This window comes from Hyperolius riggenbachi, chromosome 10, assembly GCF_040937935.1.
Source record: "Hyperolius riggenbachi isolate aHypRig1 chromosome 10, aHypRig1.pri, whole genome shotgun sequence".
NCBI classification, from domain to species: domain Eukaryota; kingdom Metazoa; phylum Chordata; class Amphibia; order Anura; family Hyperoliidae; genus Hyperolius; species Hyperolius riggenbachi.
The window spans coordinates 262,201,638-262,225,810 of NC_090655.1; the positions used below are offsets into that span (position 1 = coordinate 262,201,638).

Genomic DNA, 24,173 nt, shown 5'->3' on the forward strand with positions numbered 1-24,173 from the left:
TCATAGCTAGCAGGGGCATGCGTGCCCCTGCTAAAACGCCGCTATAGCGCTGCTTAACGGGGGTCCCTGTCCCCCCAAACCCCCTCCGTGCAGCGGGGGAGCGCTTCCTGGTTGGGGCAGGGCTAACCGCCGCAGCCCTGCCCCATGCGCGTCTGTCAGACGCGTATCTCCGCCTCTCCCCCGCCCCTCTCAGTCTTCCTTCACTGAGAGGGGCGGGGGAGAGGCGGCGATGCGCGTCTGATAGACGCGCTGGGAGGCAGGGCTGCAGCCATTAGCCCTTGCCTCCAGGAAGGATATCTCCAGCAACCATTTTCCGACCAACATTTGCGGGGGGTGGGTTGGGGGTGAAGGGACCCCCGTTAAGCCGCGGGATAGCGGCGTTTTAGCAGGGGCACACGTGCCCCTGCTATATATAAGACCTGAAGCGAGATTTAGTCTCGCTTCAGTGTCTCTTTAAAAACAAAACAAAACACTATAATTCGGCCTCCAGCAATAGCTGGAAGCCGAATTAGATCATTCCCCACTATCCACATGGACGTGTAGGGGGAATAGTAATTATGCCGCCGGGAAATTGTGCAGCAGCAGGATAAGCCATATACCGGCTATGTCCCACGTCCAAGTCTTGTAAATCATATGCACGCGTCCCCAGACAATGCAATGGCCCTGGTCTCAGGAAGGATTCTGGGCATCTGTAATCTCCCCTGCGTTTGCCTATAAATCAGAGATTTGCAAATCTATCAGCTGACCAAACAAATCACATGCTTCTCGGTGAGTTCTCCTAGACATGACCATCACTATCCACAAACAGAGGCTGCAGTTAGTCTATTCACCACAAGATGGCGGCCTGAACTCTCCCAGGTGGAACGCAGAGGCAGGAAGTAAGGGAGCCAAAGACAGGAACTGATGTAACACAGCAGGAAAAGAATTTGCACGAGGTGGAGAGAACAGAGGGCTGGAAGAGGTAAGTGTGTGATTGTTGATATATATTGGGCAGAGCAGAGGTCGGGGTGGTCATACTTGTTATATATTGGGCAGAGCAGAGGTCGGGGTGGTCATACTTGTTATATATTGGGCAGAGCAGAGGTCGGGGTGGACAGACTTGTTATATATTGGGCAGAGCAGAGGTCGGGGCGGACATACTTGTTATATATTGGGCAGAGCAGAGGTCGGGGTGGACATACTTGTTATATATCGGGCAGAGCAGAGGCCAGGGTGGACAGACTTGTTATATATTGGGCAGAGCAGAGGTCGGGGCGGACATACTTGTTATATATTGGGCAGAGCAGAGGTCGGGGTGGACATACTTGTTATATATTGTGCAGAGCAGAGGTCGGGGTGGACATACTTGTTATATATTGGGCAGAGCAGAGGTCGGGGTGGACATACTTGTTATATATTGGGCAGAGCAGAGGTCGGGGTGGTCATACTTGTTATATATTAGGCAGAGCAGAGGTTGGGGCGGACATACTTGTTATATATTGTGCAGAGCAGAGGTCGGGGTGGACATACTTGTATATTGGGCAGAGCAGAGGTCGGGGTGGGCATACTTGTTATATATTGGGCAGAGCAGAGGTCGGGGTGGTCATACTTGTTATATATTGGGCAGAGCAGAGGTCGGGGTGGACATACTTGTTATATATTGTGCAGAGCAGAGGTCAGGGTGGACATACTTGTTATATATTGGGCAGAGCAGAGGTCGGGGTGGACATACTTGTTATATATTGGGCAGAGCAGAGGTCCGGGTGGACATACTTGTTATATATTGGGCAGAGCAGAGGTCAGGGTGGACATACTTGTTATATATTGGGCAGAGCAGAGGTCGGGGTGGACATACTTGTTATATATTGGGCAGAGCAGAGGTCGGGGTGGACATACTTGTTATATATTGGGCAGAGCAGAGGTCAGGGTGGACATACTTGTTATATATTGGGCAGAGCAGAGGTCGGGGTGGACATACTTGTTATATATTGTGCAGAGCAGAGGTCGGGGTGGACATACTTGTTATATATTGGGCAGAGCAGAGGTTGGGGGGGACATACTTGTTATATATTGGGCAGAGCAGAGGTCGGGGTGGACATACTTTGTTACAGAGGAGATCGTAGTACACCTGTCACTATCCTGATCATCCCCCTTGAAGTAATTGCCATACAAGAGGTAGTTGTCATATCTCTTCCCCCTCCAGAACAGCTCAGTTAGGGGCAGGGCTGGCGCTGCCGTAGAGGCAACTCTCCCTGGGGCCCTACAAGTGTGACCGCAACATAAATTACTTATCCCTCCTGCTGGGCGTCAGCGGTACAGTTTGTGCACTCTGAGGCATGCTGTCTGCCTCCTTCTCTATGATCCAGCGTGTTATGTGAAAACACGGGTCATAGAGAAGGAGGCAGACTGCGTGCCTCAGAGTGCACAAACATTACCGCCGCCGCCCACCTGGACAGATAAGTAATTACTGCTTTAGTCACACTTGCAGGGCCCCAGGGAGCAGCTGGGCAATGGCGACGGGGGGGGGGGGGGGTTTGAGGGATGGGGCGAGGTTGGGGGATATGGGGGTCATGTCACAAATGGCTACCGCGTCAGATTTTGCTACCCTGTCAGAATAAGCTGCCATGTCAGAAAAGTAATCCCTACCTTTCTGCCTCCTGCACACAATGATCTTGCTGCTACTAGTGTGTAAATGGCCAGAGTAAAGACAAAGAGTGATGCAAAATGGCACTCACCAAATGAATGGCAGGTTACAATGGCAGCAGGCCTCAGCACTCACCAGGAATTGCAGAGAGTAGGACACAGCCATGCAGGCAAAGCACAGGGAAAGGCATGCAGGACACAGCTGCAGAGCAAGGGGACACAGCTGATCGGTCTCCAGGCAGCAGAGGCGATCATTCTACAGTCCAGGGCAATCCAGTGCCTGCACAAGGGAGAGGACTTCAGAATACTAGGGACACAGCTGCAGGGCACAGGCAATGCACACACACTGTCTCCAGTTGTGTGCAGGAGGCAGAAAGGTAGCTATTTGTGACAACGCTCCCCCTTCCTTTGAGCAGCACAATGAGGTGCATATCTGCAGTGCTACAGGCAGCTTTTCCCGACGGGTAGTTGTAAGTGACGTGACAAAGGGGTTTTCATATGGAATGTTCTTATGCTAAATTACAATGGGAGGGACTGAAGGCCAGCAGTAAATGTGGACACATGCGGCAAGCGGACTAATTGGGCGCTGCCATAGGTGCCAATGTAAAATATCTGTATTTGGGCACCAATATGGAAATTTGGGCGCCCGGTGAATATTAATATGAATAATTCACCGGGCGCTGGTACGGGTTTAGGTGTATGGCCCAGTGCACACTGAGCATATCCGTCGGCGGCATCCGGCGGTTTGAGGTTTTTAGCAAACCGCAAATGTGCCTCCTGCTGCATGTTTGCGGTTTGCTAAAAACCTCAAACCGTTGGTGTGCACTAGCCCATTCATATACATTAGCCACGCGGATTTACAAGCGGATGCGGCCGGCGGATCGCATCCAAATCCACTCGGTGTGCACTGCGCCAAATATCTGCACTCCGCACCCAAAACCGCTAGCGTTTTGTGGATCTGCTAGCGGTTTTGGTTTGCACTGGGCCTGTGTGTGTGTGTTTAGACATTAGGCAGGTAGTGTGTGGTAGGAGGGGGGGGGGGTAGGGGTAAGGTGTTAGGTAGGTAGTTTCTGCTGGGGGGGGGGGTAAGGGTTAGGTAGGTAGTTTGTTTGGGAGGTTAAGGATTACGGTAGGTAGGTAGTTTGTGGGAGTGGTGGTTAAGGGATAGGTAAGTAATTTGTTGGGGGGGGGGGGGGGTAAAGGGTTGGGCATTAGGTAGGTAGTTTGTGGGAGTGGTGGTTAAGGGTTTGGTAAGTAGTTTGTTGGGGGTTAAGTGTTAGTCATGTAGTTTGTCGGGGGGGGAGGGGGGGCTAAGGGTTAGGTAGGTAGTTTGTGTGGGTTAAGGGTTCGGTAGGTAGTTTGTGAGGGGGGTTTAGGATTAGGCGTTGTATAGGTAGTTTGTTGGGGGGGTTAAGGGTTAGGCGTGGGGGGGGGGGGTTCTGTGGGAGAGTAGGGTTAGGTTTGGCCATAGTAAAAAAATTGGTATTTAACACCAGCTTTTTACACTTTTATAGTAAAATATCAGTATTTAATACCTATATTTTACTATTGGCATTACTGGGTGCCTAAATTTCCAGGCGCCTTTATTTGATGTATGCAGATTGAAGTGCGTAAAGGGGAGGGGTAAAGATCCCACTGTATAAAGCATTAGGGTGTGTACACACATCCAATTTTGATTGGCCAATCTTACCACTTCCTTGTAGTATGAGAGATTGCTTACACAATCTGTTCATAGTATTCAAAATCTGTTAGTCCTCTTATTACATGGAGGTGGTAACATGTATGGTAAACTGTATGTTCACACCCTAAGTGTTCCAGGTATTTAAATTGACAAGTAAGATCACCCCTTGAGCTAGATTGCTATGTTATCAATGACTGGACTTACACAGGTTATATGGCTGAGAGCTGGGTGCTAGTCTAGTGTAGGGGACCCAGCCGGAAACCTCATAGGGAGCAGTTATCCAATCACAGCACCCTCTACAGCACAAAGCAATGTGATTGGCTGAATAGTGTGGGCGTAGTTTATTACAGCCTATCTGAAACCTAACAGTTTAAAGCGAACCTTAAGTCACTTAAAAAAAATGAGATGAACTCACCTGGGGCTTCCCTCAGCCCCCAGCAGACGATCGGTGCCCTCGCAGCTCCGCTCCGATGTCCCAGGACCCGCCGGCGACGACTTCCGGTTTCGCCGGAGCGGAGCTGCGAGGGCACCGATCGTCTGCTGGGGGCTGAGGGAAGCCCCAGGTGAGTTCATCTCATTTTTTTTAGGTGACTTAAGGTTCGCTTTAAAGTGGATCCAAATTAAAAATACAAGATTTCAGAAATAAAATCTATTTTCTAAATTATAATAATAAATAGCAGCCTTTTTTCAGCTGCATGATGACAAATATAAAATATTTTACATTTATTGGAGGAACCCCTCCCTTCCTTTCAAATTGCCTGGATTTTTCCGGCAAACTGGTGGAGTAGATGGTGTCCGGCAAAGGAGGAATTGCTAATGGCTGCCCCCAGTATAACCCTAGCTATGAAAAGAGAAGGGTGAAAAGCATGCACTGAAATGATCATAGGTTTGAAGGAGTGTTTATTTATCTTTGTATGTGTCAGAGTGGTGCAACTAAATATTTTTAATTAAAAAAATGTTTGGTTTGGGTCCGCTTTAAGTTAGCAGAATTTCTCCATGAGGTTTCCTACTGAGTCCCCTAAACTAGACTAGTGCTGAGAGCTGTGTGAAGGGAATTGTATACCGAGGTAATGGGTGTATGTTTAGTGATATGAAGGCTGTGAGCAGGAATCCAGGGACGTACATCTTTAAGGTGGCACTGAAGTGAAAAAAAACCACAAAACTCATGATATAATGAATTGTATGTGTAGTACAGATGATTAATAGAACATTAGTAGCAAAGAAAAGAGTCACATATTTTTATTTTCAGTTATATAGCTTTTTATATAACATTGCATCATTCTCTAATATTTGCAGTTTACACACTACACTGCATTTTAAATGATGACACAGAGCAGGACATTTCAAATGGTCTTTAGCTCTGCAGTAAAACCTTAAAGGAAAGCAGAGATCACATAAATGAAAGAATCAATACTTACCTGGGACTTCCTCCATCGGTCTGCCGTTCAGCCGCAATCAGCCCTGGTAACTTTCTCAGTGATGTCAGTCCTGGTCTACTATGCATGGGCAGTAGATCCGCGCATGCGCAAAAGACCCAGACTGGACGCGGCTGAACGGCAGACCGCAGGAGGTCGGCGAGACCACGTAAGTATCGATTCTTTCATCTATGTGGTCTCTGGTACACTTTAAACAAACAAGAAACAGTGAGAGACTGGTTAAAATAGGTGCTTCAGAAAACAGGAATGTAGCTGACCCAAGTTGGGTCGCAGAGCTCAGAGAAGCCCTTTTGCATAGATAACAAGTGAAGTTTTCCTAACTCTTCCTGTACTGGGAACAATATGAGACTCTGTGCCAGTAATGTTCTATTTCTTAGCTGTATTACACATACAATTCATTATATCGTAAGTTTATTTTCACTTCAGATTCCCTTTAACCACTTGCCGACCGCCCACTACCTATGGGTGGCGGCAAAGTGGCACCCCCAGGACCGCGTAACGCCGATAGGCATCGGTACCTGTGATGGTAGATGTGCGCGCATCCGCCGGCATTAGGCTCCACCCACCCGCGACGTCAACCCGCCGGCCAATTAGCAGCGTCGGCGGGTTGTTAACCGCCGATCTGCCGCATAATAAGCGTATAATACGCTTTGTAATGTATACAAAGCGTATCATACAGGCTGTCTCCTGCCCTGGTGGTCCCAGTGATCGAGAGACCACCAGGGCAGGAGGCAGCCCCCCTAGTAAGCACACACAAACACTGATCCTGCCCCCTGATCGCCCACAGCACCCCTTTAGACCCCCCCCCCCCCTGATCACACCCTCAGACCACTGTTTGCACCTAATCACCCATCAATCACCCTCTGTCACTATCTGTCAACGCTATCCTTTAGATCAGGTCCTAATCTGCCCCCTGAGGGCTCCTAATCACCCCCCCCACACACACACACCCTCAGACCCCCCCCCCTCCCCACCGTGTACTGTATACATCTGTTCTCCCCTGTAATCACCCACTGATCACCTATCAATCACCCCCTGTCACCACCTGTCACTGCCACCCTTCAGATCAGCCCCTAACTAGAGATGGCCTAACTTCCGATTTTCGGTTCATGAACCGGTTCGCAAACTTCTGCAAAAAGTTCGGTTCGCAGGAACTTTTGCAAACCGCAATTGACTTCAATGGGGAGGCGAACTTTGAAAACTAGAAACATTTATGCTGGCCACAAAAGTGATGGAAAAGATTTTTCAAGGTGTCTAACACCTGAGTTTTTTTCAGTGACTACAAGAAGGACATTTTTTTCCAAAAAGACCTTATAGTTTTTGAGAAAACGTATTTTAAAGATCGCCTTCTGAACATGGGAAAATTAAACGCCTGCCAACTTTAGCGGTTAATAGCAAAGCCCCTTTAAAAGCTAGAAACACCAAAATTGCTGGGAATGTTAATTAGAACAATGGGAACAAGAGGAAAAAGAGGGGAAAAAATTCAAAAAGACCGTATAGTTTATGAGAAAATCAATTTTAAAGTTTCACTGTAAATTCTCCTTCTGACCGTGGGAAAATATACCCCCGCCGACTTTGGCGGTTAAAGAGGAACTGAAGAGAGAGGTATATGGAGGCTGCCATGTCTATTTCCTTTTAAGAAATACCAGTTGCCTGGCAGCCCTGCTGATCCTCTGCCTCTAATACTATTAGCCATAGCCCCTGAACAAGCATGCAGCAGATCAGGTATTTCAGACTTTAAAGTCAGATCTGACAAGACTATCTGCATGCTTGTTTCTGGTGTTATTCAGATACTACTGCAGAGAAATAGACCAGCAGGGCTGCCAGGCAACTGGTATTGATTAAAAGGAAATAAATATGGCAGCCTCCGTATACCTCTTACTTCAGTTCCCCTTTAATAGCAAAGCCCCTTTAAAAGCTAGAAACACCAAAATTGCTGGGAATGTTAAGTGGCATAGTGGGAACAAGAGGAAAACCGTTAAGGGGGCTCAGGGCTGAGTTTTGGGCCCTTACCTTACCATTTGGCAGAAACCTGTGCTTTTGTACGCTTAAAACCTAGGCTCCAATGAAAGCCTATGGGGGAATTTAGCACTTTTGCACCCCCATAACTCTGGTTTGCAGAGATTTAGGGAGCCCAACATTGGAGTGCAAGTACAACAATATGCCTTCTACCTGCGTGAGACATGTCGTGAGATTCAGACGTTGCTAACGGCCATGGCTGCAATTTATGTTTGTCAGAATCGCCACCATTAACATTACCAAAATGAACAGGTTTTTGTGACCCTAGGCTATGACCTCTTTGGCCTAGAGGCCCGAAAATCACCAGTCATGATCCCCCTAAGAGTCCCTACAATGTTAGAAAATGTGCCACTGCTGAGCCATCGCCCTTTGAAAAAATGTGAGATTTTGGAAAGTGAAATAGGAGGCCCAATGAAAGCCTATGGGGGAATTTAGCACTTTTGCACCTCCGTAACTCTGGTTTGCAGAGATGTAGGGAACCCAACATTGGAGTGCAAGTACAACAATATGCCTTCTACCTGCGTGAGACATGTCGTGAGATTCAGATAGACCCTAGGCTATGACCTCTTTGGCCTAGGGGCCCGAAACTCACCAGTTATGATCCCCCTAAGAGTCCCTACAATGCTAGAAAATGTGCCACTGCTGAGCCATCGTCCTTTGAAAAGATTTGAGATTTTTGAAAGTGAAATAGGGAGCCTAATGGAAGCCTATGGCAGAATTCAGCACTTTTGCACCCCTATAACTCTGGTTGGTTATCACCCGCTGACTTTAGCAGTTAATAGCAAAGGCCCCTTACATCCTAGCAACACCAAATTTGCAGGATATGTTAAAAAGATAGCAGGAAACAATATTTAACCACTTTGTCCTCCTTGACGTATTTAAACGTCAAGGAGGACATGCGCGTGAACGCGCGCTCCCAGCCGCGGATTCGGTAGCCCAGAAATCAGTGAATCGGGCTATGGTTCCCGATCACTAATTCCTCTTCCCTGCAGAAAAAGCGACTGCTTCTCTCGGAAGCTTCGCATTTTCTGAATCCTACGTGCCTCTAAGCGTACATTGTACGCTTAGAGTGACGCAATGTAAACAAACTCAAGGTTGCCATCTTGTGGCCATAGAGTAAACCTACAACTGAAAGTAAAAAAAAATTTAAATGGACATATATTTCCCTAAATCAAACACCATTTACATCCCACCCTCCCAAAAATACACACATAAAATGTTTAATAAAAAAAAACAAAAAACATTACAATAAAAAAAATAAAAAACACATAAATATTTACCTAAGGGTCTAAACTTTTTAAATATCTATGTAAAGATGAAATATTTCTTTTTTGTTTTTTGTTTTGTTAGAAGCTTGTAAATAGTGATGGATGCAAAACGGAAAAATTCTCTTCTATTTCCAAATAAAATATTGTCGCCATACATTGTGATAGGGACATAATTTAAATGGTGAAATAACCGGGACAGCTGGGCAAATACAATACGTGGGTTTTAATTATGGAGGCATCTATTATTTTTAAAACTATAATGGCCGAAAACGTATTCATCCTGTTAAAATGCATTTACAGTAAAGTGGCTCTTAGCAAAATGTACCCCCCAAAGAAAGCCTAATTGGTGGCGGACAAAACAAGATATAGATCAGTTCATTGTGATAAGAAGTGATGAAGCTATAGGCTAATGAATGGGAGGTGAACATTGCTCGCATGCATAAAGTGAAAACGACTGAGAGCTCAAGTGGTTAAAGGACTTCCAAGGCCACAAATGGGAAAAAAGTTAAATACCTTTTCATAATCCAGATCCATGGAGGACGCCATCCGCAACCCTTCTGTTCATTCCGCCATGGCTCCCGCAGTAATACCGGCCCCAGCCGGGTCCCGACCCCTACGAACGGGTCAGGTTCTCATTCCCCCCCTCAATATGGCCGCCACAGATTGCCGCAGCTGTGCAGTCCGCATAGACGCGATTGCGGCTGCGCAGCTCTAGGACCTCCTCCCAATGCGTCCAATATATGCACGCATTTTTATGACGCGGTGGGAGGAGGCCCTAGAGCTGCGCAGCCGTAATTGCGTCTATGCGGACTGCGCAGCCGTGGCAATCTGTGGCGGCCATATTGAGTGGGGAATGAGAACCCGACCCGTTCGGAGGGGTCAGGATCCGACCGGGGCCAGTATTACTGCGGGAGCCATGGCGGGATGAACGGGAGGGCGTGGATGGCGTCCTCCATTGATCTGGATTATGAAAAGGTATTTAACTTTTTTCACATTTGTGGCCTCGGAAGTCTTTAGAAAAAAAAAGTTTTATTATTTTTATGTGCCGAGTGTGGGAAATCTAAAAAAAAAATTGGCGTGGGGTCCCCCCTCCCGAGCCTCTTTAACCCCTTGTCCCCCATGCAGGCTGGGGATAGCCAGAATGCGAGCCCCGGCCGACTGGGGCTTCGCACCCTGAGCTATACCAGCCCGCATGGTCCATGGTATGAGGGGGCTCTGGGGGGGGGGGGGGCAAGCCTTCCCTCACCCCCCCTGGTGCCCTTGTCCAATCCATGGACAAGGGGCTCTTCCCCACCTCCGGTGTCCCAGGAGGAGGTGGGGGCGATGACTCCCTGGGGGGGGGGGTTCATGGTGGCATCCGGGAGTCCCCTTTAAGAAGGGGACCCCAGATGCCCACCCCCTCCCAGGAGAAATGAGTGTAGGGGTACAAAGTACCCCTTACCCATTTCCACAAAGGGTTAAATGAAATAAAAACACAACCACAAGAAAAGTATTTTATTATTCTAAATGAACCATAACTACTTACCTGTACCTTTAAAAAAAAATTTCCCACGCCAATATCCTCGGTAAACGATCCAACGAATACAATATCCTCTTAACTTGCGATCTTCAATTAAATTGATTGAAGATCTCCGACGCCCCCCACATAGCAGAGAATGCGTCCTTTGGGACGCATAGCTGCTGGCTCCTGCTGTCTCTCCCCACCTCCTCTCCTGTCACCCTCACCTAGTGCACCGGGTGCCAGCCTAGGTGAGGGTGACAGGTGAAGGCAGGTGGGGAGAGACAGCGGGAGCCGGCAGCTATACGTCCTGCACAGGACGCATTCTAAGCTATACTAACGATTCATGAATCATCCGGTTCTTTTTAATGAATCGGTTCTTTTTTTTTATGGATCGACTCTTTTTTCTTTGAAACTATACTAACAGTCCATGAATCATCCGGTTCTTTTTAATGAATCGGTTCTTTTTTCTTTGAAACTTTAAAATCGATTTTCTCAAAAAGTATAAGGTCTTTTTGAAAAAATGTTTTTTCTCTTGTAGTCACTGCCCTCCTCTACATACCCTGCAAGTTTGGTGTTTTTACTATGTAAGGGAACTTTACTAATAACCGCTAAAGTCGGCGGGCATTAAAGTCTATGGGCGAACCAAACTTTTTTGGAAAAAAGTTCCTGGTTCACTGCTAACGCGAACCACCCAAACTTCGCCTGGAACCGTTCGCTGGCGAGCCATTCAGGCCACCTTTACCCCTAACCTGCCCCTTGCGGGCACCTGATACCCGCCCACACCCTCAGATCGTCTGCAGACCTGCCCTCAGATCACCTCCCAAGTGCATCGTTTACATCTGTTTTCCCCTCTAATCACCCACTGATCACCCATCAATTACCCATCGATCACCCCCTGTCACTGCTACCCATCAGATTAGACCCTAATCTGCCCCTTGCGGGCACCTAATTACCCGCCCACACCCTCAGACCCCCCCTGATCACCTCCCCAGTGCATTATTTACATCTGTTCTCCCCTCTAATCACCCACTGATCACCCATCAATCACCCCCTGTCACCACCTGTCACTGCTGCCCATCATACTCATCAGATCAGACCCTCACCTGCCCCTTGCGGGCACCCAATCACCCGCCCACACCCTCAGATTGCCCTCAGACCTCCCCCCCCCGATCACCTCCCCAGTGCATTGCTTGCATCTATCCTCCCCTCTAATCACACCCTGATCACCTATCAATCACCCAGTCACCACCTGTCACTGCTACCCATCAGATCAGACCCTAATCTGCCCCTTGCGGGCACCCAAACACCCGCCCACACCCTCAGATCGCCCTCAGACCCCCTGATCACCTGGGCAGTGCATTGTTTACATCTGCTCTCCCCTCTAATGGCCCACTGATCACCCATCAATCACCCCGTCACCACCTGTCACTGCTACCCATCAGATCAGACCCTAATCTGCCCCTTGTGGGCACCCAAACACCCTCCCACACCGTCAGATTGCCCTCACACCCCCCCCCACCCGATCACCTCCCCAGTGCATTATTTACATCTGTTCTCCCCTGTAATCGCCCACTGATCACCCATCAATCACTCCCTGTCACCACTTGTCACTGCTACCCATCATACCCATCAGATCAGATCCTAATCTGCCCCTTTGCGGGTACCCAATTACCCGCCCACACCCTCAGACCCCCCCTGATCACCTCCCCAGTGCATTGCTTGCGTCTATTCCCCCCTCTAATCACACCCTGAGACACCCATCAATCACCTCCTGTCACCACCTGTCACCTCTAGCACTCCTATCCATCAGATCAGGCCCTAATCTGCCCCCTGCAGGCTTCTGATCACCCAGCCAAACCCTCACCCGCCCCACCGCAGTGACACAATTTTTTTTTCTGATCACTGCTGGTCTCTATGTTTTAATTGTGGCTTAGACCAACAGTTATGCCACACAATATGCAACCGCCAATCCAAGAAGCTACCATGCCCAGCCTTTTCGAGGGAAACCACTCCAAGTTTCCGAACGTAACATTTTTTTGGGGCCTTCTCCTTAACCCTCCATGGGTCTAGTCAAAAACAATGTATTGCGGTCTTATTGGTCTACGCACCCAATACATCACATGCCCATATTCTCTGCTGCCATGTCCAGGTCACGATTTGAGAACATCCTGCGCTTCCTGCACTTCAGTGCCAATACAACCTGTCATCTAAGAGCCCAGTTACTTTTTTAGATCAAGACAGAATGAGCAGACGAAAAAACCGAAGAGGAAGAGGGAGGGGAGAAAGCAGCAGAGAAAGGTACAGGACGAGGAGAGAGCAGAGAGATATGGAAGAAATGGAACAGGTTCAGATAGAACTAGGGAAAGAAATGGACAGACGCTTGACGAGAAGCGAGACAGCAAGGAAGGTGACAGCTTAAACATCTCTGGGAGTCAAAATGTGGTTAATTTATCCACTTTTGAGCTACAGGATAAACATATTACCTTGCTTAATAAAGGACTGTCCTTTTCACCAACAACTTCAGGAGACGTATTTGAAATATATAAAGATATTTATTTATTTTTAAGAAAAGTACTCCTTAGAATAACCTATGGTAATACTAGTCCTACAGATGACCAAACCAATGAGAATTACGTGAGCCTGACCGTGAATGAAAGGGAGACATTGTCAGCATTGGAAGCTTTGTTTGATGAAAATCAGCCTGAAGTAATGATCACTAATGAGGAAGTATTACCACTGGTAACAGATCCTGATGAGTTGAATGTAGTAAGACCACCTCCATCAGGGTTACATGTTAAATCCAGTTATATGCCCCCCTTGTCTCAAAATAAATATATCAAAGTATTTTTGGATACTATAGAAAAAGAATTGTGGAAAATACGTTTTACCTCATTTCCCGAAGATAGAAATCTAAGTAAGGATGAGGTAGACGCCCTAAAAGAATTAACTTGTGCACCTAAAATAATCATTAAACCGAGTGACAAGGGAGGCAATATAGTGGTACTTGATGAAGAAGCATATGTCAATGAGATAGAGAGGCAACTCGGGGACAGAGATACATACCTGCCCCTGCGAGAGAATCCCTTCCCTTTAATAAAGGACAGGATTAATGATCTACTTGATGATGGTCTTTTCTTTAATCATATCTCTAGAACCGAATGGGAGTATTTAAAAGTTGACACAATATATAATATTAATATAATATACCCACTATATATATTCTACCCAAACTGCACAAGTCTCCCCACAACCCTCCAGGAAGACCTATCGTCTCCTCTGTTGGTAGTCCCACCCAACGAGTGGGACAATTTATTGATAAAAAATTGAGTCCTCTGGTCCAGTCCTTGCCCTCTTATGTTCAGGATACCCGTGACGTTCTGGGTGTCCTTGCTGGTCTCGAGCTTCCCTACGGGGTCCTTCCTTGTGGGAATCGATGTGGAGTCCTTGTACACGTCGATTCCGCATGAGGACGGGCTCCGGGCAATGTCCTTCTTCCTCTGTGAGAGATATCCCTCCGCGGGGGCCCACAACGAGTTCCTCGTCGAATGCATGCGACTGATCCTGACGCAAAATTGTTTCAGCTTCAGTGGCAAATATTTCCGTCAGGTGCACGGCACATCTATGGGGGCGGCGTGTGCCCCCGCCTATGCGTGCCTGCACCTGGGATTTTGGGAACGCCGAGATGTATTCCCGAACCCGGATTTTGGGGCGCACGTCGCCCTATGGATCCGATATATAGACGATATACTGGTGGCGTGGAGTGGTAGTAGCGATGAATTGGATTTATTTATCTCAACCCTTAACTCTAATGAACGCAATATAAAACTCACCTATTCTTATGGTAAAGAGATCTCATTTTTGGATCTGCGCCTTAGAGTGGAGGGAAATAGAGTGGTGTCCACATCGTTTCGAAAACCCTCAGCTGGTAATACACTTCTCCACGCCTCCAGTCACCATCCATCCCCATTAAAAAGAGGTATCCCCTATGGACAGTTTCTCCGGTTACGGAGGAACTGTTCTAATGACAATGACTTTCGGAAAGAGTCTAGAGACATGTATATACGATTTCGTGAACGGGGATATACACATTCTGTTTTGCGGCGAGCCCTGAAGCGCGCATGGAATTTGGATAGAAGGGATCTCTTGGCCACTCGCGAGGGGAGGTTCGGTGCGGAGGGAGGGGGACATATGCGGCTCGTGACCAGCTATGGCACCCATTGGGAGAGCCTGCGGGAACTGTTGTCTACGTTTTGGCCAATTTTGACAGCCTCGGATGAGATAGCTAAGGTAGTGGGTCCACGCCCACTGCTTACTGCCAGGAGGGCCCCTAATTTGAGGGATAAATTAGTACATAGTGAGTACAGGGTCAGTAACGATACATGGCTACAGAGGGGAGTACCTAACGGGTCTTATAAGTGTGGCAAATGTAAACTTTGTCCATTTATTGAACGTACAAAGAAGTTCGAGAACAGTACAGGGGACGCTGAGTACGATATAAGAGCATTTATCAATTGCGACACGACTCGTGTCGTTTATATGATTCAATGTCCCTGCAGGCTTAAATATGTCGGGAAGACTAAAAGAGCATTAAAGGAACGGGTCCAATAGGGGGTATTTATGAACATTATAGGGAATGTCATAATAACGATGTAAATGGCACCCTGGTTAAAGGCATCTATAGGTTAAAGGTATCCACAAGGAGGGGGGATTTTGATGAAGTATTGTATTGCAAGGAAGCATCATGGATCTTTAAACTAAATACGGTAGCACCATTTGGCTTAAATGCCGAATTGGATCTGACTCCATTTTTGAGGATCCGAAGGTATAATTGATTGCTTGGGATATGTGTGGATCCGCAATGAATGATTGGTGCCATGCAACGAAAGTGCCAAAAACTAAAATCAAAAATAAAAATAAAAAATAAAACATATAGATCCAATATTAACTAATCTAACATTATCTTTAGGATTGTATATGTGATTACTGTTGATAGATCAGGTACAGGCCTGTGGACTTATTACTGTTATTAATGACCCTGTGTGGTAAACTGGATCATAGGTCTTTATTTGATACAGGAATGGCCTTCGTTTTATGTCTCCTATCTACATGTGGAACTATGGACTCTTTGATGTTGCAGAGGCCCTCTTTAAAACAAAGTCATGTTGCTTGCTCTGTAGGAAAAGTACTGACTTGGAATTAATGTGCGTATATGGATCCGTCAGCCCATCCCATCGCATGCCGTGCAGTGAGTCACTGAGTGTGCGTAGAGAGGAGGCGGGCTCTTTGAACTGTTTTTAATCAGCTGTTGCGTACATTGAAGCCACACCCTGATGAAGCGTCGCAAGTGACGCGAAACGTCGGTGGGCGGAGCCACGCAGCCTGCTTCTCGGCTGTGCTTCCGTGTTGGTGAGCGCATGGAGCGGCGTCCCGTCTCGCTCGTATGCCGGGTCAGATGAAGCAGCAAACTAGACTGCCAGGACAAGGCATCTTAACCACTGGGGAGTTCAGGCCGAGACGCGGCTTTCCTTCTATCCAGTGACTCCACAGTGGTACATGGATTGGATACACGACTATCAGGAGAGCAGGACGGACGCTAGTAGTATCATGTGGTGAGACCCATCCTCTATTCCTTGCTGACAAACATATGAACTGCATCATCTCTGAGGGAATGAATTTCTGCTAGCTCCCAAGTCTACTTAATAATTGATCGTGGTGGACTACAACAAGAATTTGCAGCTTTGTCTCTAGGAGGAAGGGGGGCCCCCACTATATATTTCATCCATAGTGCATGGCACCAGTACGGAAGCGCGGCATGCTTGAGATGTGTGAATGGGTAATCCCTCTATGCATTGTCAAGCTGGTATATTTATTATAGCGGCTGATTGATGGCTAAACTGTAGTTTTGCATACGCAATTTTATTCTTGAATCATGTGTGTTTCGTTCCTTTGTGACTATCTGAGTATTTACATGTCCTTGATTTATTAACAATAAATTTTGATACTTTGTATATTAAGGTGGCCTATGTACCCATATGTGTTTAGATTTTTTAGTATTATTTGTGTATTAGGGTTGGCCCCGCCCACCATCCTTTATTTGGGTAAGATAGCGAAGTACCACAAGGACCATATCCACAGGCATCTTTTTGCCTTTGCATTTTTTATTCATACATCTAAGAGCCCACCCTGCTTATGACCGGTTCCACAAAATTCGGCCCCTCATAGACCACCTGTCATCAAAATTTGCAGATGCTTATACCCCTGAACAGTCATTTTGAGGCATTTGGTTTCCAGACTACTCCTCACGGTTTTGGGCCCCTAAAACAGGGCAGTATAGGAACCCCACAAGTGACCCCATTTTTGAAAGAAGACACCCCAAAGTATTCCGTTAGGAGTATGGTGAGTTCATAGAACATTTTATTTTTTGTCACAAGTTAGCGGAAATTGATTTTTATTATTGTTTTTTTTCACAAAGTGTCATTTTCCACTAACTTGTGACAAAAAATAAAATCTTCTATGAACTCACCATACACCTAACAGAATACCTTGGGGTGTCTTCTTTCTAAAATGGGCTCACTTGTGGGGTTCCTATACTGCCCTGGCATTTTAGGGGCCCTAAACCGTGAGGAGTAGTCTAGAAACCAAATGCCTCAAAATGACCTGTGAAATCCTAAAGGTACTCATAGGACTTTGGGCCCCTTAGCAAACCTAGGCTGCAAAAAAGAGTCACACATGTGGTATCGCCATACTCAGGCGAAGTAGTATAATGTGTTTGGGGGTGTATTTTACACATACCCATGCTAGGTGGGAGAAATATCTCTGTAAATGGACAATTGTGTGTAAAAAAAAACAAAAAAATCTCATTTACAGAGATATTTCTCCCACCCAGCATGGGTATGTGTAAAAATACACCCCAAAACACATTATACAATTTCTCCTGAGTACGGCGATACCACATGTGTGACACTTTTTTGCGGCCTAGGTGCGCTAAGGGGCCCAAAGTCCTATGAGCACCTTTAGGCTTTACAGGGGTGCTTACAATTTAGCACCCCCAAAATACCAGGACAGTAAACACACCACATAAATTACCCCATTTTGGAAAGTAGACACCCGAAAGTATTCAGAGAGGGGCATGGTGAGACCATGGCAGATTTCATTTTTTTTTTACACAAGTTAGCAGAAATAGAAACTTCTTTTTATTGTTTTTTTGTTGTCACAAAGTGTCATTTTCCGCTAACTTGTGACAAAAAATTAAATCTTCTATGAACTCACCATGCCTCTCAGTGAATACTTTGGGATGTCTTCTTTCCAAAATGGGGTCATTTGGGGGGTATTTATACTATCCTGGAATTCTAGCACCTCATGAAACCTGACAGGTGCTCAGAAAAGTCAGTGATGCTTCAAAGTGGAAAAATTCACTTTTTGCACCATAGTTTTTAAACGCTATAACTTTTACTCAAACCAATAAATATACACTTATTGGATTTTTTTTTATCAAAGACATGTATAGCACAGTAAATTTGGGCAAAAATGTTTATATAGAAATGTTACTTTATTTGAAAAATGTCAGCACAGAAAGTTAAAAAAATCTTTTTTTTGACAAAATTCATGTCCGTTTTTATGAATATAATAAAAACTAAAAATCACAGCAACAATCAAATAGCACCAAAAGAAAGCTGTATTAGTGACAAGAAAAGGAGGTAAAATTAATTTAGATAGTAGGTTGTATGACCGAGCAATAAACCGTTAAAGCTGCATTGGTCTGAATGGGAAAAAAAGTGTCTGTGTAACGATCGGTGTCAGCCAGAACAGATTTTCTGATTATTGGTGATCTGCAGTATCACCAATAATACAGATGTTTTACCTGATTGTGTGGTGAGCTGCAGAATCACCAATAATACAAGTAGAGCAAGACACACAGGATACAAAGATGTAAGATGGTGTTTGGTGCAACAGTAAATATAGATCCAGATACCCACTGTCCAGAGGAGCTGGGGAAGGGGGTATCTCTAATCAACACAGTAATCACAATTCCAGCAAGCTGGAGACTCAGAGGAGGAATGATAGGTTCACCCGAGGAGCGGTTGATGCACAGTAAGACAATGTAGCGAGATCACTCGAGGAGCGAGTGATTCAGACTGTACTGCAACAGGTGATCCCCTGAGGGGCAGGAGACGCAGACAGCATATAATGATAGCTAGTCACCTGAGGAGCAGGTGATTCAGACTATACTGCAGCTATCAACCTGAGGAGCAGGTGATTCAGACTATACTGCAGCTATCAACCTGAGGAGCAGGTGATTCAGACTATACTGCAGCTATCAACCTGAGGAGCAGGTAATTCAGACAATACTGCAGCTATCAACCTGAGGAGCAGGGGATTACTAAACTGAGAACCCCTCACCAGGACTAGCTCCCTGGTGAGGGCAGAAGGGTCAGACAAGCAGGTTCGGCAACACACGGACAGATACGGTACAAAGGCGGAAGACAGAATCAGAGTGAGGGATAGCCAAGTCGGCAACTGGATCAGATAGGCAAAAGCACAGAATCACAAGACAGAAGAGTAGTCAAGGCTAGCAGAAGGTCATAACAAATAATACAATTCAATTAGTACTTTAAGCTATCAACAGAATCTGTCTAAGTGTGGATCCCCAGCTCCTGCTGGTTCTAGGCACACTTTCGAATCTGACTATGGGTCTGAGTGCTAACACATAGCATATGCAACAGCAGACGAGGAACAACTGACAGGCCTGTTCTATATATACTGGGAGCGCTCCTAAGCACTGCCCCAGTCACTCAGCCAATCAGGATCAGTGCTGGAGTCAGCTGACCGGCTGATCAGCTGACTCCCCTTCTGCTTGCATAAAGATCCTGTCTGTGCGCGCGCATGCGCGTAGTCCTCAGTCTATGTGCGACTGAAGGAGCAGGCAAAGTTCCACCGTGAGAACATGCGGCGAAAGCCGCTGGCTGAGACGTGGAGACAGCCGCCATGCCACTCGCCGCTGCGGAGGCTTCCTCCTCATTCCCCACAATCCCAGGCATAATTCCATCATGTATCCGCGCGGTGGAAACCGCCAGCTGAGACGCGGACATAGCCGCCATGCCACTCTCTGATGTGGCGGCATCTCCTCAATCCCTTACAGTCTGGTCCTTAAAGGACTTACGAGCTGAGTCATAGAAAAAAGTTAATTACCTTAGGTGAATACCAGACCTCAGGGCAGACGATCACTGGCTCCCTCGCTGTTTAGAAATGCTCCGTTAACCTAATCCACAGCGCTTAGAATCGCCACTTTAAAAGTCCTCTGCCTGCGCAGTTCGCATAGCCAGTACTGCGGCTGCGCAGGCTTTCAGCCCTGGGAGCGGCACATCGTCGCTCCGTAGTCTCTGTTATACGTCATGTGGGCGTCACCACATGACCACCCACATGACTGACTGCCCTTCCTTCACTAGCCGCGCCCCCTCAGCACAGAATATCAGCGCTGAGCTAGGGGGGACGTTACCTAGCTACAGGATTTGTTTACTGCAGATTTGCATAAAATAACTTACTGGCTATGCGAACTGCGCAGGCAGAGGACTTTTAACGTGGCGATTCTAAGCGCTGTGAGATAAGGCGACTCTGGGCCGGGTCGGGGCCGCTAATGATAAGTGGATTAGGCTAACGGAGCATTTCTAAACAGAGAAGGGAGCCAGTGATCGTCTGCCCTGAAGTCTGATATTCACCTAAGGTAATTAACTTTTTTTCTATGACTCAGCTCGTAAGTGCTTTAAGGAGTTTTAAGACTGCAGTCCTAAAGTGGTTAAAGGACCAATGTTGTGAAAATCTTAAAATTTAAGGTATTTGTAAACACATACAAATAAGAAGCATGTTTCTTCCAGAGTAAAATGAGCTATAAATTACTTTTCTCCTATGTTGCTGTCACTTACAGTAGGTAGTAGAAATCTGACATTATCGACAGATTTTGGGCTAGTCCATCTCTCCATGGGGGACTCTCAGCATGGCCTTTATTCTTTATAAAGACTCTCCGTGAAAAATATTTATACAAAGATGCTGGCCAGCCTCCGTGCTTGCTGTACAGTTTTTTGGCAGTGTGACAGAGTAGCTGCCATTCACTAAGTACTTTTGAAAATAAAGAAAACCCTGAGAATCCCCCACGAGGATATGGGCTTGTCCAAAACCTGTCAGATTTCTACTACTTACTGTAAGTGACAGCAACATAAGAGAAAAGTAATTTATGGCTCATTTTACTTTGGAAAAAATGTACTTCTTATCTGTATATGTTTACATAGATTTTCATGACAGTGGTCCTTTAAAGTAAACCTGTAGGGAAAAAAGAGCCCCTTGGAGGGTGAAGCCTCTGGATGCTAATAAGGCTTCCCCCGTCCTTCTGTGTATGCCCGATCCAGTGCTGGGGAAAAACAATAATAATCTTAGTTGCTGCTGCGGGCATGTGCACTAGTGGCTTCCGGCTCTGGCAGAAATAGCCCAAGTGGGAAGCTGGTAGTGCGCATGCGCACACACTGACAGGGGTCTGACACGGAGATCCAAGCGGGAAGCTGGTAGTGCGCATGCGCACACACTGACAGGGGTCTGACACGGAGATCTTCGGGAGTCCCAGCGCTGGATCCCCTCTACTGTGGAAGGTCAGGGAAGGCTCTTTAGGACTAAATATATTGTAATGCAATCTCAGATAGGCAAAAAGTCTCTGAAAAAACTTTATTGACACATATAAAAAAGTAGAAAAAATGGAGGGCATCTGATCCCCGCACAGCAGTTTTCATTGCAGTCATTGGGAAGGTCTAGTGCATCTGGTCGGTTCAGATGCCCCCCATCTTTTGGCTTCTCACCTGATTGGTCTTTTTTTCTCCTGGTTGAGCGATACAGAACTGGGTAACACGGCCTGATGAAGGGCGCATATAACTCTATACAAAAGCCCGAAACGAGCATGTGTCGTTGCCTTGAAGTTTAAATACCCATAAAGCTACAACCAATTGTTGTTTCAAACCAACCAATGTGCTTGTAAGACCTACAATTTGTGATATTGAAGAACCATTTTTTCTACTTTTTTATATGTGTCAATAAAGTTTTTTCAGAGACTTTTTGCCTATCTGAGATTGCATTACAATATATTTAGTCCTTTTCAAAGATATTAACAGATGTTGAAGGGCATGGTGGATTGCCCCAAAAAGGACTGTGTTTTCTGATCCTTCACAATATAAAGGATCCCATCCCAGAATCCGTTTTACAAGGCTCTTTAGGACCCAGAGGCTTCCCCTTCCAAGGTAAGTACACCCTAGGGGCACTTTTTTCATTACAGAACCACTTACTTACTCTGCGTCTCTGGCCCTTTAAGGGCCCATTCACACTGGGGTGATTATCGTGTGTTTTCCACGGTTTCATGAATAACCGGTGATCGCTAACGCATTGAAAAGTTCCAGGGTTATATAAAGTATATGGCAGTGATCTCACTGCAGCGATTGCCAGGGATTCGTGGAAAACGCAAACGCAGTGCATGCAGGCTTCATCATGATTTAAGAGTGATCGTGTGCAGAATACCACAGCTTATGGGAGATTATCACCCCTAGCAAATTATGTGCTTTGCTGTGCTCTGTTTATTACTGCTAATATCTTACTGCTATAATCTGTTATCCTTTTCAGAACTGAGATCTGAGCTCAAAGAACAAGAGACGTATGTGAGGAGTGATCAGCAGTCTATGGAGGAGGGTAACATGATGAGGACAATTAAAGAGAAGGAAGAGACATATGTGAGGAGTGATCAGCAGTCCATGGAGGAGGGTGACATGAAGGGGACAATTAAAGAGGAAGAAGAAGAGACATATGTGAGGAGTGATTGGCAGTCTATGGAGGAGGGGGACATGATCAGGGCAATTAAAGAAGAAGAAGAAAAGTATGTGAGGAGTGATCAGAAGTCTATGGAGGAGGGTGACATGATGGGGACAATTAAAGAGGAAGAAGAAGAGACGTATGTGAGGAGTGATAAGCAGTCTATGGAGGAGGGTGACATGATGAGGACAATTAAAGAGGAAGAAGAGGAGACACATGTGAGGAGTGATCAGCAGTCTATGGAGGAGGGTGACATGATGAGGACAATTAAAGAGGAAGAAGAGGAGACACATGTGAGGAGTGATCAGCAGTCTATGGAGGAGGGTGACATGATGAGGACAAATAAAGTGGAAGAAGAGGAGACACATGTGAGGAGTGATCAGCAGTCTATGGAGGAGGGTGACATGATGAGGACAAATAAAGTGGAAAAAGAAGATGCATATGGAAGGAGTGATCAGCAGTCTTCAGAGAAGGGTGACATGATGGGGACGATTAAAGAGGAAGAAACATATGAGAGGGGTGATCAGCGGTTTATTAAGGAGGGTGACATGATGAGGACATTTAAAAAGGAAGAAGAGACATATGTGAGGATTGATCAGAAGTCTATGGAGGATGGGGGCATGATGGAGACAAATAAAGAGGAAAACACACTTTTAGAGGACAGAACAGGTGAGTAATCAAAATTACTTGTTGACTATGTATTTACAGTGGCTTGCAAAAGTACTCGGCCCCCTTGAAGTTTTCCACATTTTGTCACATTACTGCCACAAACAATCAATTTTATTGGAATTCCAAGTGAAAGACTTGGTGACGTCACCAAGTCTCGTAATGTAACTGTACGAAGAACGAGACTTCGGAGATGGAGGAGGGAGTGCGCTGCAGCCGTCGCTGGAGAAAGCCCTTGGGTGAGTACACCCATTTACTCTGTGCGGGTGGGGGGATCCCCCTTCAATGGTGGCTATTTGGGTGGCCTATCCCCCTCCAAACCCCCTCCCTCCCGACCCCCCCCCCCCCCTGTCTCAGCCCATTGAGTAAATCCCCCCCGCCCACATAGCCACCATTGAAGGGGATCCCCCCACCCGCACAGAGGGGGATCCCCCCGCCCACATAGCCATCATTGAAGGGGATCCCCCCACCCGCACAGAGGGGGATCCCCCCGCCCACATAGCCATCGTTGAAGGGAATCCCCCCACCAGCACAGAGGGGGATCCCCCCCGCCCACATAGCCGTCATTGAAGGGGATCCCCCCACCCGCACAGAGGGGGATCCCCTCCACATAGCCTCCACATACAAGGGGGAACCCCCGCACAGTCTCTGCCCCGCTGGCTGCCCAGGGATTCCCTAGGGCAGCGGTGGCCAACCTATGGCACGCGTGCCGGATGTGGCACTCTGAGCCCTCTCTGTGGGCACGCATGCTGCTGCCTGCCACCTCTGCTATTTTGCAGATATTTTTTTTCCTTATTAAACTAAAATAATCCCCCTTACTTATTACTCCGCTTTAGAAACCTAAAATGCGCAGCGCAGAGAGGCAGGCAGGTGAAAGAGTCACCTGCCTCCTCACTGCGCATTCATCACTCCCGACAATTAACTTGAAGTTCTGGCTAGGAACAGAAGCAGAGACACGCTAGACTGGCATTGTGAGCTCCTGCAGCCGGCCCCGCCCCCTACACTGACGCTGCTGAGAGAGGACTCCAATCTGCCTTTCTAATGTTTATTACCTCCTGGCTCCAAGGAAGTTTGCTGGGAGGAAGAGAACCTGTATATCTACAAGCTGCAGAAAGTATGTGGATGACTTTTTTTTCTTGGCA

The 24,173-nt window shown here is 46.7% G+C and overlaps 1 protein-coding gene across 1 annotated transcript in view; it reads left to right on the forward strand.

Annotated features, from left to right (window-relative positions):
* Window positions 1-922: 922 nt before the first annotated feature.
* The window catches only part of LOC137535384 (zinc finger protein 585A-like), an 84,963-nt gene continuing 61,712 nt past the window's right edge, over window positions 923-24,173 (forward strand). Inside the window, exons 1-2 of the mRNA XM_068257214.1 lie at window positions 923-961; window positions 22,180-23,034. Of these exons, the coding sequence (XP_068113315.1) occupies window positions 22,236-23,034 (799 nt within the window). The 5' untranslated portion in view covers window positions 923-961; window positions 22,180-22,235. The remainder of the gene's footprint in view (window positions 962-22,179; window positions 23,035-24,173) is intronic.